Source organism: Salmo trutta, chromosome 14, assembly GCF_901001165.1.
Source record: "Salmo trutta chromosome 14, fSalTru1.1, whole genome shotgun sequence".
Lineage (NCBI taxonomy): Eukaryota > Metazoa > Chordata > Actinopteri > Salmoniformes > Salmonidae > Salmo > Salmo trutta.
In genome coordinates this window covers 33,919,878-33,934,616 of record NC_042970.1, presented here as the reverse complement: position 1 = coordinate 33,934,616, position 14,739 = coordinate 33,919,878, and the positions used below count along the sequence as shown (strand labels likewise).

The 14,739-nt window shown below is 42.5% G+C and overlaps 1 protein-coding gene and 1 long non-coding RNA gene across 3 annotated transcripts; one reads left to right on the top strand and one right to left on the bottom strand.

The window, feature by feature from the left end:
- Positions 1 to 3,872: 3,872 nt before the first annotated feature.
- On the bottom strand, positions 3,873 to 12,403 carry gpr61l (G protein-coupled receptor 61-like). 2 transcript variants are annotated; one of them, XM_029775426.1, is made up of 2 exons: positions 12,140 to 12,403; positions 3,873 to 5,837 (listed from the first exon to the last, which is right to left on the bottom strand). In XM_029775426.1, the coding sequence occupies exon 2, from the start codon at positions 5,799 to 5,801 to the stop codon at positions 4,464 to 4,466; it is 1,338 nt and encodes a 445-aa protein (XP_029631286.1). In that variant the 5' UTR covers positions 5,802 to 5,837; positions 12,140 to 12,403; the 3' UTR covers positions 3,873 to 4,463. The 2 variants fall into 2 exon arrangements, with proteins under 2 accessions (XP_029631286.1, XP_029631287.1); XM_029775427.1 differs by lacking the exon at positions 12,140 to 12,403 and adding an exon at positions 10,881 to 10,903.
- On the top strand, positions 11,197 to 13,055 carry LOC115207888 (uncharacterized). Its single transcript, XR_003881073.1, has 3 exons — positions 11,197 to 11,230; positions 11,490 to 11,611; positions 12,391 to 13,055. It is a non-coding gene; the product is annotated as an uncharacterized LOC115207888 (long non-coding RNA).
- Positions 13,056 to 14,739: the final 1,684 nt, after the last annotated feature.

Sequence of the window (14,739 nt, the reverse complement as noted above, 5' to 3'; positions counted from 1 at the left end):
CATTCACTATTTCTCTCTCACTGGAACTGTCACTCTAATATAGTGGTCCACATCTTCAGGTACAGGTTAAATCGCCTTCTGAGTCTTATCCTGGCCTGTCTTTCCACTCTATTTGGATGGTAAAAAGGCTCTGTCTGTCTGTCTGTAGCTATAGGCTGTGGAGCTGATTCATACTCAGGAACAGGCTTTGCAGGTGTTGCTCCATTGCGCGCACTGAATACATTTAATTCAACTGCTGAAAACCCTCCTACTTGCTGGGCAACAGATTATCTCGTGGAGTTTTCATTCAACAGGGTATTCAGTACATTTATTTTAAACGATCCCTTTAAATACGTGTACCTTTAATTCAAATTTTCTCGACAGACTCACTAGATTAAATCGAGAGAACGGGTTCAGAATATTAGGGATCAATTAAATAAAGCCATCTAAATAAATGCATATTCGTCTCTTTTTCAACACCAATTGGTAGATTTAAAAATACTCTGATCTTGTAGAATATTTAGGGTTAGAAAACAGGTAAGAGAGACTTTACACGCAAAATAAATTGGTGAATCAAAAATACAGTTAAAGTTGCTATATTTAATTGTTTAATCCATGAAATATTGGAAGGTGAGACAAGTGCAAAACAGGGGTTGAACAATTGTTGTCAAATCTACCCTAATACTCACTAATCATTGAACTGTGATGACAACGCCCAGTCCTCTTGACAACAATTGTCACGCCGTTCCATGATGATTCAAAAATGTCCCAAATTATTGCACAACTTGTAATATGTTAGCCTAATATGATCCCCTACTGCTAGTGATCCTCAGGAGACCAACCACGTGAACGTGGCGGAGGAAAGAAAGGTACACTAATGATGTAAATTGAAAACTAAATTGAAAACTAAATTGACAGTTATAAATGTAAGTGGTATTACTGACGGTGGCTTCCGATAGTGGCTAATATTTAACACAATTCAAATTGTAATTTTTTTTTTAACAGAAGCCTATAGTTTGAGTCTCCAAATTTCATCTCTGCAAGTTATAAGGACATACAATTTAAATTCTGCATAAAGGCACAGAATTTCATACTTCACTGTGGGAAAAGGGCATACATTTCTGTCATGTTGATATGCTTTCAGTTTGATGAAATATGACTGGTTTCACATTTGTCTCCAATGATCATGATGTAAAATAGATCTAAAACAATTTTCATTTATATTTACAATCGCTAAAAAAATCAAGCAGATGTTTTTCCACTTGGAACCGACAGGTTGCTCGACCTTATTGATGGTTTCCTCGTGCTTAAAAGTGGTGGAATTATGAGGGAATTAAGTCAAAGTCAGAATATGCATATCCGTAAACACACCTCTGCCACACCTCCATTTCTGTGATCTCCAACCAAAACATATAGCTGGCTGGCACAAGCGTTTCCCCATGCTTAAGTTCAAGGTCAGAATACTGTATGTGTTGAGAGAAAAGTGCATAAAAAGGGAATTAAGTTCCATTTACTCACACCTAACTCGATTCTGAATTCCTCCCTATGTGAAGAGCATGCTCCTCTCTCTCTCCCTCTGCTCTCCCAATCTGGATCTGAACCAAGCATCCAGCACTGCAGCAGAGGACCTTCTTCCTATGTGTCCCTGCCTCACTGCATTTCCATGGTGACAAGAACATACAACACTTAAGGCTAAACCAGTATCCCCTTTTGATTAATGGTGGATGCTTCCATTTTGAAATCTCCATGTTGCTGTTTTGACGTTATATACTAGTTTTGCCTTTAATCCCTTGCATTGATATACACAGTTGAAGTCGGAAGTTTACATACACCTTAGACAAATACATTTAAACTCAGTTTTTCACAATTCCTGACATTTAATCCTAGTAAAAATTGTGCATAAAAAGTCTGTCTTAGGTCAGTTAGGATCACCACTTTATTTTAATAATGTGAAATATCAGAGCAAAAGTAGAGAGAATTATTTCTTTCAGCTTTTATTTCTTTCATAACATTCCCAGTGGGTCAGAAGTTTACATACACTCAATTAGTATTTGGTAGCATTGCCTTTAAATTGTTTAACCTCTCTTGGGGAGGCCGTCCCACCCACGGATCACACTATTCAACAGCCAGTGAAAAATCTGAGCGCCAAATTCAAAACCACAAAATGTCATAATTCAAAGTTCTCAAACATACGACTATTTTACACCATTTTAAAGATACACGTCTCCTTAATGTAACCACATTGTCCAATTTCAAAAAGGCTTTACGGCGAAAACATAAAGTTAGATTAGGTTAGGACAGTTCCAACACAAGAAAAACCACACAGCCATTTTCCTAGCAAGGACAGGTGTCACAAAAACCAGAAAACCAGCTAAAATGATGCACTAACCTTTGACGATCTTCATCAGATGACACTCCTAGGACATCATGTTACACAATACATGCATTTTTTGTTCGATCAAGTTCATATTTATATCCAAAAACAGCATTTTACATTGCCGCGTGATGTACAGAAAATATTTTGCCTCCAATACTACCGGTGAATCAGCACAACAATTTACAAAAATACTCATCATAAACATTGATAAAATATTAAACTGTTATTCAAAGAATTATAGATGAACATCTTCTTTATGCAATCGCTGTGACAGATTTCAAAAAAGCTTCACGGGGAAAGCACACTTTAATCTGAGTACTGCGCTCAGAAAAAGACATCAAGCAATACAGATACCCGCCATTTTGGAGTCATCTAAAATCATAAATAGCATTAGAAATATTAAGCTTTAACTTCCTGACTGATGTCTTGAGATGTTGCTTCAATATATCCACATAATTTTCCTGCCTCATGATGGCATCTATTTTGTGAAGTGCACCAGTCCCTCGTGCAGCAAAGCACCCCAACAACATGATGCTGCCACCCCCGTGCTTCACGGTTGGGATGGTGTTCTTCGGCTTGCAAGCCTCCCCCTTTTTTCCTCCAAACATAACGATGGTCATTATGGCCTAACAGTTCTATTTGTTCCATCAGACCAGAGGATATTTTTCCAAAAAGTACGATCTTTGTCCCCATGTGCAGTTGCAAACCGTAGTCTGGCGTTTTATGGCAGTTTTGGACAAGTGGCTTCCTCCTTGCTGAGCGGCCTTTCAGGCTATGTCGATATAGGACTCGTTTTTCTGTGGATAAAGATACTTTTATACCTGTTTCCTCCAGCATCTTCATAAGGTCCTTTGCTGTTGTTCTGGGATTGATTTTACCTTTTCGCACCAAAGTACGTTCATCTCTAGGAGACAGAACACGTCTCCTTCCTGAGCGGTATGATGGCTGCGGGGTCCCATGGTGTTTATACTTGCGTACTATTGTTTGTACAGATGAAGATGGTACCTTCAGGCGTTTGGAAATTGCTCCCAAGGATGAATCAGACTTGTGGAGGTCTACCATTGTTTTTCTGAGGTCTTGATTTTTTGGGATTTTCCCTTAATGTCAAGCAAAGAGACACTGGGTTTGAAGGTAGGCCTTGAAATACAGGTACAGGTACTACTCCAATTGACTCAAATTATGTCAATTAGCCTATCAGAAGCTTCTAAAGTCATAACATAATTTTATGGAATTTTCCAAGCTGTTTAATGGCACAGTCAACTTAGTGTTTGTAAACTTCTGACCCACTGGAATTGTGATACAGTGAATTATAAGTGAAATAATCTGTCTGTAAACAATTGTTGGAAAAATTACTTGTGTCATGCACAAAGTAGATGTCCTAACCGACTTGCCAAAGCTATAGTTTGTTAACAAGAAATTTGTGGAGTGGTTGAAAAATGACTTTTAATGACTCCAACCTAAGTGTATGTAAACTTCCAACTTCAACTGTATATACTTGCACATGACACATTGTTTTTCACTGTAAGATGGATAGAATTATTAGAAAAGATTAATTGATTTTGTTACTCTTGTACCGATGCTTGTCACTTTATTTAAATAATGTGTAATCAATAGAACGTTAATAAGAATCTTTACATGGTCGCTGTAAAAGGTGAAAATATAAGTATTCCTACAGCATTCCTCACTGTTCATTGGAAACATCAGTAAACTCAAATAAATGTTATTTCAGAACATATAACTGAACATTAAATAATCATAGATTTTTACATAAAGTTTTGTAATGAAACAATAGTAAAAGGTCATGTCAATGAAATTCTGTCACAATAATTTTATATTTCACATTAAAACAACAACACTATGATCTTGTGTTGGAGACCTTACCTGAATAAATCCCATTATACCAATAAATAATAATCCCCTACTCAGAGGCATACATGAAGTATAGTATTTTTTCTGACCATGTAACCGGACAAGAACAACCACAGGGCCATATTGACATTAACTAGGCCGCAGAGTTTGTCTTGGTCAGGTCACAAACTCTGGGTGCTATGAGGATAGAGGGCTGTCAATATTAATAGTCCATACTGAAGTGTGTCGTCCGTTGTGTTTAGCCATGCTCCTCTGGTATCTGTCCAGGGATCCTGACTCCCTGGTCCAGAGTGTTCCTGGGGCTGGAGTTGGCGCAGCTGGAGCGCGTGTCGGCCGTGCTGCTGGTCCTCTGAATGAACTGGAGGAAGTTCTCCTGCAGGGAGCCCTCGTGGCTGGAGGTACCCAGCTCCACCGGCCTGGAGGAGCAGCAGCGCCGGAACTTGACCAGCTCCTCCCTGATCTGCCTGTTGAGAAGGCCATAGAAGAAAGGGTTGACAGCGAAGGAGGAGTAGGCCAGCCAAGTAACAGCCTCCTCCACATCTCCGGGGCTCTGCAGGGATGAGCTGAAGGACAGGTGCAAGTGGAAGGAGAAGTAAGGCAGCCAGCAGAGCAGGAACTGACCCACGATGATCACCAGGGTGAGGGCAGCCTTACCCCCGCTGAAGGCCATCTCTGGGGATAGTCTTTGGGGCAGGCTGCGGGTGGTTGTGATGATGGTTGTCTGGCTGTTGATGGAGTCAGAACGGTTGGGACGTTTGGCCGGGTTGGACGAGGCCCATGTGGTAGGTGCGGGTGTGTGCTGCAGGGCGGCCGAGCGTGCCACCTTGTACACGTTACAGTAGACTGCGAAGATGACCACGGCGGGTAGCAGGAAACACACCACGCTGAAGAGCACAGCGAACACCTTCCTCAGACGACTGTGGCTCCAGTGGAGGGAGCAGTGGTTGGCAGCGATGGAGCTGTGGGCCCCATAGGCAGGCCAGCCAAACAGGGTGACCAGGGCCAGCAGGATGGACTTTACCCAGATGAAGAGCATGACTCCAATGGCCAGGCTGATGCTCATCTTCACCTCGTAGCGCATAGGATGGACGATGTAGTAGTAACGCTCTACACTGATGGCGGTGATGGTGAGGATGGAGGCACAGATGAGGAACACGTTGAGGAAGATGTAGACCTGGCACTCCAGCACGGTGAACACCACAGTGCCAAAGAAGGGCGAGTTAGAGATGATGCCCAGAGGCATGAGGAGGATGGCACACAGCAGGTCCACTGCACACAGGTGGCACACAAAGGCAAACCTCTTCAGGTGAGGGGCGCGGGCTATGGCCACCATGACTCCAGTGTTGGCCAATAGGGCGATGAGGTTAAGGGTCACCATTGCAAACAGCCCAATCAGATCCTTGATCTGAGACTGGGAGCTGGTGACCACTCCCACCTCTGCAGGAACTGTGGGGTTGGGTCCCCATAGGCTGGTTGTGAGGTTGGCCCCTGTGCGATTGGGAATAGAAGCCAGCATCGGACCAGACTCCTCCATAGTTCCCAGAAGACTAGTCATCATTGCAGCAGCAGGCCCCATTGCAATGTTTACTTTCTCCTCTTTTTAGGATATGTCCTGTTAGACAGACAAAAACACAATTACAAAATTATATGATCTTGAAATGTCATGCTGATGCAGCTTAACATATGGTTTACATCTACCCAGCTAACAAAAAACCGTTCCCACAACATTAGAGAACGTTCCCTTAAAAGTCTGATTAGGTCATTACCTAATATTTTCAAAGGAATTTTCCAGTGTTACTGTTTCAAAGAGACCATTCCCTTAATGTCAAACAGAAATGACCTAGAACATGGTTATCATGTTCTCAGAACATTCAATATTGCCTCCCAAGTGGGGCAGTGGTCTAAGGCAGTGCATCGCAGTGCTAGCTGTGTCACTACAAATCCTGTTTCAATCCCAGGCTGTCGCAGCCGGCCGCGACTAAGAGACCCATAAGGCGGTGCACAATTGGCCCAGCGTCATCCGGGTTCGGGGAGGGTTTGGCCGGCCGGGTTGTCCTTGTCCTCTAGTGACTCCAGTGGCGGACCGGGCACAATGCACTCTGACACTAAAATAATATTCAATATTAATATTCTAGACACGTTTCATGGGAATGTTGCAAGAACATTCCTGTGTCCAGTTTTCTAAGGGTTAGGAGAATATTCCATCAACATCCCACCAAACATTCACAGAACATGGTTGCCATGTTCTCAGAATATGATATGTTAATATTCTAGACACGTTTCATGGGAATGTTGCAAGAATATTCCTGTGTATCAGGATGTCACCTTACGGTCCCAAAGAAACATCACCCCTTGTGACTGTGGCTGAGCCAATCAACACTCTGATTGGTGAAGCACTGATCCATTCACAGCTCTTTGTTTGTTGGCAAGGTTAGGGACACACACAAACAATGCTTTTAACATAGTGTTTTCAACTTACATGTTTGACACACTGTGACATGCATGATTACATTGTGCATGTTCATTTATACAGTAATTATTATTCAACATGTCCTCCCCTGGCATTTGAACTCACAACCTCTTGGTTGACAGCATTCCGATCATCCTGCTACACCACCCTGTCTGTGTCCATTATCAGTTAATCTGACTATTCTCTTATCAATGATTTGATTTACTTATTTCTAAAATTTTAGGGCTTTTTGTATAGTTGTCTAATGTTGGTGGGGTATATAACCCTGTTTTAATGCAACTCCTGAATCACTATGATCAATAAAAGTGTGTATTTCTGTGTACTTTAACAGAGCTGAGACTAACATTTAGGATAAAAGTAAGAGTAGCTATGCTTATGTCAAAGCAACTTTATCTCCCATCCAGGCCCATCCTACACTACACTACAGAATGTGTGTGTACTGAAGATAAGAGAGGGAAAACAAAGACTTTTGGTAAGCCTGAGGGTTTCAGTTGCTCACCACCAGTAAGCTTTATCGGGTTTCCCAAACAGAGGGGAAGACTGCTTAAGGCCTTTGTTCATGTCCAACAGCATGTCACAACGCTCACCAATAAATTTACCTGAGTCATCTCTCAAGTCTACATTTATTGTTATTCTTTCTCAATTATATAATTTCACATTGATTAAATAAACATGTCCAAACACATCAGTCTGATATAATTGAATATAATAACAACGTTTAACCAAAAAGAAAACAAAGCAAATTAATTTGTAAAATGTTGGATATGATTACATTTCTAGAGCATTATAGTCGCAAGGGGATCCCTGCCCTGGCCTGAAGCCCCTCTAGTTCACTGCTTGGAGGTTATTGGACAATCCAAACTACCAGATCACATGGACGTAAAACCCTTAAGGACTGAGAATACATGCATTTTTACTGTTTTGATAAGAAAAACAGATGTACAAGTTGATTCAGATAAAGCACTTACAACAGTTTGTTTGAAACATATAATCCTTACTCCTTGCTACATGGTGTGTCTGTATAGCATGGATTTGGGGAACACAAAATAGATAATAGTAATGGGCACATTAGATACGGTGTGGGGCACCAGGCCAATTGAGGGATTGTGTTTACCCATAAATGCAGGGTTATGTAAGTCTGCTCTCCTTTCTATCCAAACGCTGATCAACATCAACCTTCCACTCACATAGGAAATCTATCCTCGCCTTTTGACTTACTAAAGTCGTTTTTTTTTTCTCTCAGAAGGGGTGTGTTTACTTTAGACAGGAGAAAGAGTGAAACACTTCTCAGAATTTCTCCCTCGTCCCATTTCCCAGTAACATGGCGGAGACACGCTTGAGCCTTTTACTTTCGGTTTTGAACCACCAACTTCAAACAGCTGAAGATACATTATATTTTTGTTGTTGAAAATATATTTCACAGCGATTTGGATGGTACAATGACTCCCTACACTATAAAGTGCTTGTATTCTCACATAAACTCAAATTGAGCAAAGAGTAACATTTTTGCAACCAGGAAATGACAGAGCAGCTTTCCCATTTTGACAACAAATGCCGTCCCGGCGGGAGAAATCCATATGCAGATATCGCAGTCAATCACAACACTGGTGGGTAAGAAATAATGTGAAACATTATAATTCCACTATTACTGCAGATATATTATGGACATTTTCTAAAATTACAATGCAATTTTTTTTTAAATCCTATGTGTAGCACCTTTAAGAATATAAATCAAATCAAATCAAATTGTATTTGTCACATGCGCCGAATTCACCTTACAGTGAAATGCTTACTTACAAGCCCTTAACCAACCATGCAGTTTTAATAAAATACCCCCAAAAAAGTCAGAGATTAGAAAAACAAATAATTAAAGAGCAGCAGTAAATAACAATAGTGTGGCTATATACAGGGGCTATATACAGGGGGTACAGAGTCAATATGTCAATGTGCGGGGGCACCGGTGTCGAGGCAATTGAGGTAATTATGTACATGCAGGTAGGGTTATTAAAGTGGCTATGCATAGATAATAACAGAGAGTAGCTGCAGCGTATGGGGGGGGGGGGGCGTACACACTACCCTCTGTAGTGCCTTTCAGTCGGAGCAGATGCCATACCAGTCAGTGATGCAACCCGTCAGGATGCTCTTGATGGTGCAACTGTAAAACCTTTTGTGGATCTGAGGACCCATGCCAAATCTTTTCAGTCTCCTAAGGGGGAATACGTTTTGTCGTGCACTCTTCAGGACTGTGTTGGTGTGCTTGGACCATGTTAGTTTGTTAGTGATGTGGACGCCAAGGAACTTGAAGCTCTCAACCTGCTCCACTACAGCCCTGTTGATGAAAATGGGGGCATGCTCGGTCCTCCTTTTCCTGTAGTCCACAATCATCTCCTTAGTCTTGATCGTGTTGAGGGAGAGGTTGTTGTCCTTGCACCGCACGGTCAGGTCTCTGCCCTCCACCCTATAGGCTGTCTCATCGTTGTCGGTGATCAGGCCTAACACTGTTGTGTCATCAATGAACTTAATGATGTGTTGGAGTTGTGCCTGGCCGTGCAGTCATGAGTGAACAGGGAGTACAGGAGGGGACTGAGCACACACCCCTGAGGGGCCCTCGTGTTGAGGATCAGCGTGGTGGATGTGTTGTTACCTACCCTTACCACCTGGGGGCGGCCCATCAAGAAGTCCAGGATTCAGTTGCAGAGGGAGGTGTTTAGTCCTACGGTCCTTAGCTTATTGATGAGTTTTGAGGGCACTATGGTGTTGATCACTGAGCTGTAGTCAATGAATAGCATTCTTACATACGTGTTCCTTTTGCCCAGGTGGGAAAGGGCTGTGTAGAGTGTTATAGAGATTGCATCATTTGTGGATTTGTTGGTGCGGTATGCAAATTGGAGTGGGTCTAGGGTTTCTGGGATAATGGTGTTAATGTGAGCCATGACCAGCCTTTCAAAGCACTTCATGGCTACAGACGTGAGTGCTACAGGTCAGTAGTCATTTAGGCAGGTTATCTTAGCGTTCTTGGGCACAGGGACTATGGTGGTCTGCTTGAAACATGTTGGTATTACAGACTCAGACAGGGAGAGGTTGAAAATGTCAGTGAAGATACTTGCCAATTGGTCAACGCATGCTCGGAGTACACATCCTGGTAATCCATCTTGCCCAGCCTGCTTGTGAATGTTGACCTGTTTAAAGGTCATACTCACATCGGCTGTGGAGAGCGTGATCGCACAGTCATCTGAAACAGCTGATGCTCTCATGCATGTTTCAGTGTTACTTGCCTCAAAGCGAGCATAAAAGTTATTTAGCTCGTCTGGTAGGCTCGTGTCACTGGACAGCTCTTGGCTGTGCTTCCCTTTGTAGACTGTAATAGTTTGCAAGCCCTGCCACATCCGACGAGTGTCGGAGCCGGTGTAGTACGATTCGATCTTAGTCCTGTATTGACGCTTTGCCTGTTTGATGGTTCGTCGGAGGGCATAGCGGGATTTCTTATTAGTATACAGGTTAGAGTCCCGCTCCTTGAAAGCGGCAGCTCTACCCTTTAGCTCAGTGAATGTTGCCTGCTTCTGGTTCGGGTATGTACGTATAGTCACTGTGGGGACGACGTCCTCAATGCACTTATTGATAAAGCCAGTGACTGATGTGGTGTACTCCTCAATGCCATCGGATGAATCCCGGAACATATTCCAGTCTGTGCTAGCAAAACAGTCCTGTAGTTCAGTAATGTTTGCTTGTAAGCAGGAATCAGGAGGATAGAGTTATGGTCAGATTTGCCATATGGAGGACGAGGGAGAGCTTTGTGCGCGTCTCTGCGTGTGGAGTAAAGGTAGTCTAGAATTCTTTTCCCTCTGGTTGTACATTTTACATGCTGATAGAAATTTGGTAAAACTGATTTATGTTTCCCTGCATTAAAGTCACCAGACACTAGGAGCGCCGCATCTGGATGAGCGTTTTCCTGTTCGCTTATGGCGGAATACAGCTAATTTTGTGAGGTTTTATTGCCAACCTCACTCTGTGGTGGATTGTAAACAGCTTCAAAAAATACAGATGAAAACTCTTTAGGTAGATAGTATGGTCTACAGCTTATCATGAGATTCTCTACCTCAGGCGAGCAAAACTTTGAGACTTCTTTAGATATCGTGCACCAGCTGTTGTTTACATAAATGCATAGGCCTCCGCCCCATGTCTTACCAGAGGCTGCTGTTCTGTCTTGCTGATAGAGTGTCTAACCCGCCAGCTGTATGTTCTTAATGTCGTCTTTCAGCCACGACTCTGTGAAACATATTACAGTTTTTAATGTCCCGTTGGTAGAATATACGTGCTTTCAGTTCGTCCCATTTATTTTCCAGTGATTGAACGTTAGCTAGCAGAATGGAAGGCAAAGGCAGATTAGCCACTCGTCACCTGATCCTCGAAGGCACCCCAATCTTCTGCCTCGAACTCTCTGTTTCCTTCTGCAGCAAATCACGGGGATCGGGGCCTGGTCGGGTGTCTGCAGTATATCCCAACTCATTGAAGAAGAACTCCTCGTCCAATTTGAGGTGAATAATCCCAGTTCTGATGTCCAGAAGCTCTTTTCTGGTCATAAGAGATGGTAGCAGCAACATTATGTACAAAACAAGTTACGAACAATGCAAAAACACAAACAAAATAGCATGATTGGTTGAGAGCCGATAAGACGGCAGCCCTACCCTTCGGCGCCAGTATGTTTTACACTGAAGGGCCAGTGACCTGTGTTCAATGGCTCTTACAGACAAGCTCTTTTTGTTGAGAGACGTGTCACCCATGCTTGTCCCTCAGATGTCCCCCTCACTATCCCTCTGGTCCCATCTCCTCCCTGCCATGTCAGCTCGAGCTGTCACTGCACAGCTACTGTCAACTGGGAAACACACTGAGATGGAGTCAGTTAAATCTCCTTCAATGTGAGTAAATTAAAAAGCCTTTTCTTAAAATTAACATTTTGTACATGGATATATGACTAGAAATGTAGCTAAATATGGATGTATAGGCAAACTTTTGGTAAGGCTATGTATTATGAGTGATAATAGATGGTATAGAAGAAACATTTGTTATATTTCCCTTCAGGATAATTATATTTTACTGAAAAGATGAGAAGTAATTTCTTAAGAGCACATACACTTAAGACATACGTTGGATATTTACATTACCTTCACTTTGAAACACATAACTACAGTATGCATGGACCTGAGGCAGAAAAGCCATTCCCCCAAAAAACAATAACTGAAAATAGTTTGTTCCCTCAACTCTCAGCTCGTCACTGACAATGTGATGAAACGTTCAAGTGATTCCAATGTATGTAAAAGTACATCTAACAGAATGTACACCTGTTAGCTATGCATGGTGGATGTACTGGTGGATGTACTGTATGTTATGGAGATGGGAAAATGAGTGAAAATTTGTAAAATTATCAAATAAGTCTCATAACCTACCCATAATATTAGATGATATGTCCAGTCCAATTCAAAGAAATAAGGATTTTTTTATTCGTACTTTCTGGATATCCCAGGGGTTGTTTTAGTGAGGAGACCTCAGTTGAGTAGACCTGAAAAGGTCCAAGTAGACCAGTTACAGTGGGTATTTCCACTGGATGAGCAGGGCAAGTTCCACACTGGTGAGGGTTCCAGGTAGAGGTAGCCAGAGTGGGTTGTCCAAAGGTTTTGAAGTTCAGTCTCTATTACAGGTGTACTCCAGAGGGAATATCCCTGGTCCAAACCAGGCTGGGGTAACAGAGGGACACTGGTGTAAGAGATGGTGTGTAGAAGCTTTCCTCAGGATAGTGTCTAAGTCCCTGAGAGGATGCCCTTTCTCTCTCTCAACCCTCCTCCTTTCACTCTATCACTGTGTATGGCAGTGACTGTCACACATTGTGAGCTGTGTGATTTTTTTTTTCAGACAGACACACACACACACACACACACACTCCACTGTCCCCTCAAAAGTCAGGTCTTCCCAGGGTCCTAGAGCTCACCAAATCACGAGACTGGCACCAGCTGTGTGGTAACAACTGCAACTGGAATGTACAGTACATGTTGACATGGCCTTTTCCAACAATGTGTTTTTGTATTATTTAGAGTTTCATTTTTATTTCATTTTTTTACCAAATATCACATTACTCAGAGTGAAGATTAATTAAAACAATTTGGTATAATATTTTCCTGAACTATCATCGATTAATTTATTAACTGAACTAGCTGTGGTGATGACAATTATATTAATCTCTGGATGACAATGTTCAGAATTGAGTGTTAGGAAGAAACTGTAATGGCCACTTTGTGTGTTGGTGTTGCTGTTTAATGAAATGCTGTAAGTGTTGTCTGAAGAATGGGGTCACCAGACCCAACTGAGCATATACAGTGTATTGCAAACATGTTGGGCACCAACCACTAAACAGTGTCAACCAACAGTGACATCAAAAGCAATGAAGGTATAACTTTAGTTATTTTGCACAAAACACTGGGAGCAGGGCACAATAATATAACTAAAAATAATCTAGATAAAAACCTTCAGAGAGAGAGAGATATGCAAGACAGAGGTCTGACAGCTAGCTTGAGGGTCATTTTGTTTATTGAGCCTGTATCATAGGTTCAAGTAAATAGATCACATACAAAAAGGCTGAGAGATGGCTACATTCAACAGGGTCTGAGGCAGTGCTCACTAGTGACACCTCCTGGTGGCGAGGCAGAAGGACATTCTCTCAACAGGCTGCTGTGTGCAATGAATAGGACCCGTATTCGTAGTGACTCAGAGAAGGAGAGCTGATCTAGAATCACTTATTGTTTAAGATTTAAAATGCAAAAATTATTCTAGATCAGCACTCCTAATCCGAGACGCTTTGTGAATCTGGGCCCAGGCCACTGAATAAACTGAGACAAGAAAATTGATCACCACAGGCACTTTCAAAGCATTGATAGGCAACACATAAACAATAACAGTGCACTGGGATTATAAATTGGATTATAGATTCTCGTTCATAGACACACACTAATGTATAGTCAAATCAAACTTCTGTGGACATATATAGAACATGGAGATCATCTCTACAGTTATTCCCTCAATCAGGCATTTTACTCCATGCCGATACAGCATATATCTTCCGAATTGAATTCTGTTGCATGCACTCACATTCATATGGTAACTGAAGAGATATGTTTTCACCAAAAGTAGGTGAGTGAAAATAAAAAGCTTTATACAAGTAAACTCAGCAAAAAAAAGAAATGTCCTCTAACTGTCAACTGCGTTTATTTTCAGCAAACTTAACATGTGTAAATATTTGTATGAACATAACAAGATTCAACACCTGAGACATAAACTGAACAAGTTCCACAGACATGTGACTAACAGAAATAGAATAATGTGTCCCTGAAAAAAGGGGGGGTCAAAATCAAGTACTGCAGTGCATCAAGTACTGCAGTGCATCTCCTCCTCATGGACTGCACCAGATTTGCCCGTTCTTGCTGTGAGATGTTACCCCACTCTTCCACCAAGGCACCTGCTAGTTCCCGGACATTTCTGTGGGGAATGGCCCTAGCCCTCACTCTCCGATCCAAAAGCCCCAGACGTGCTCAATGGGATTGAGATCTGGGCTCTTCACTGGCTATGGCAGAACACTGACATTCCTGTCTTGCAGGAAATCACACACAGAACGAGCAGTATGGTTGGTGGCATTGTCATGCTGGAGGGTCATGTCAGGATGAGCCTGCAGGAAGGGTACCACATGAGGGAGGAGGATGTCTTCCCTGTAACGCACAGCGTTGAGATTGCCTGCAATGACATCTTCAGTCCGATGATGCTGTGACACACCGCCCCAGACCATGACGGACCCTCCACCTCCAAATTGATCCCGCTCCAAAGTACAGGCTTTGGTGTAATGCTCATTCCTTCGACGATAAACGCGAATCCGACCATCACCCCTGGTGAGACAAAACCACGACTCATCAGTGAAGAGCACTTTTTGCCAGTCCTGTCTGGTCCAGCGACGGTGGGTTTGTGCCCATAGGCGACGTTGTTGCCGGTGATGTCTGGTGAGGAC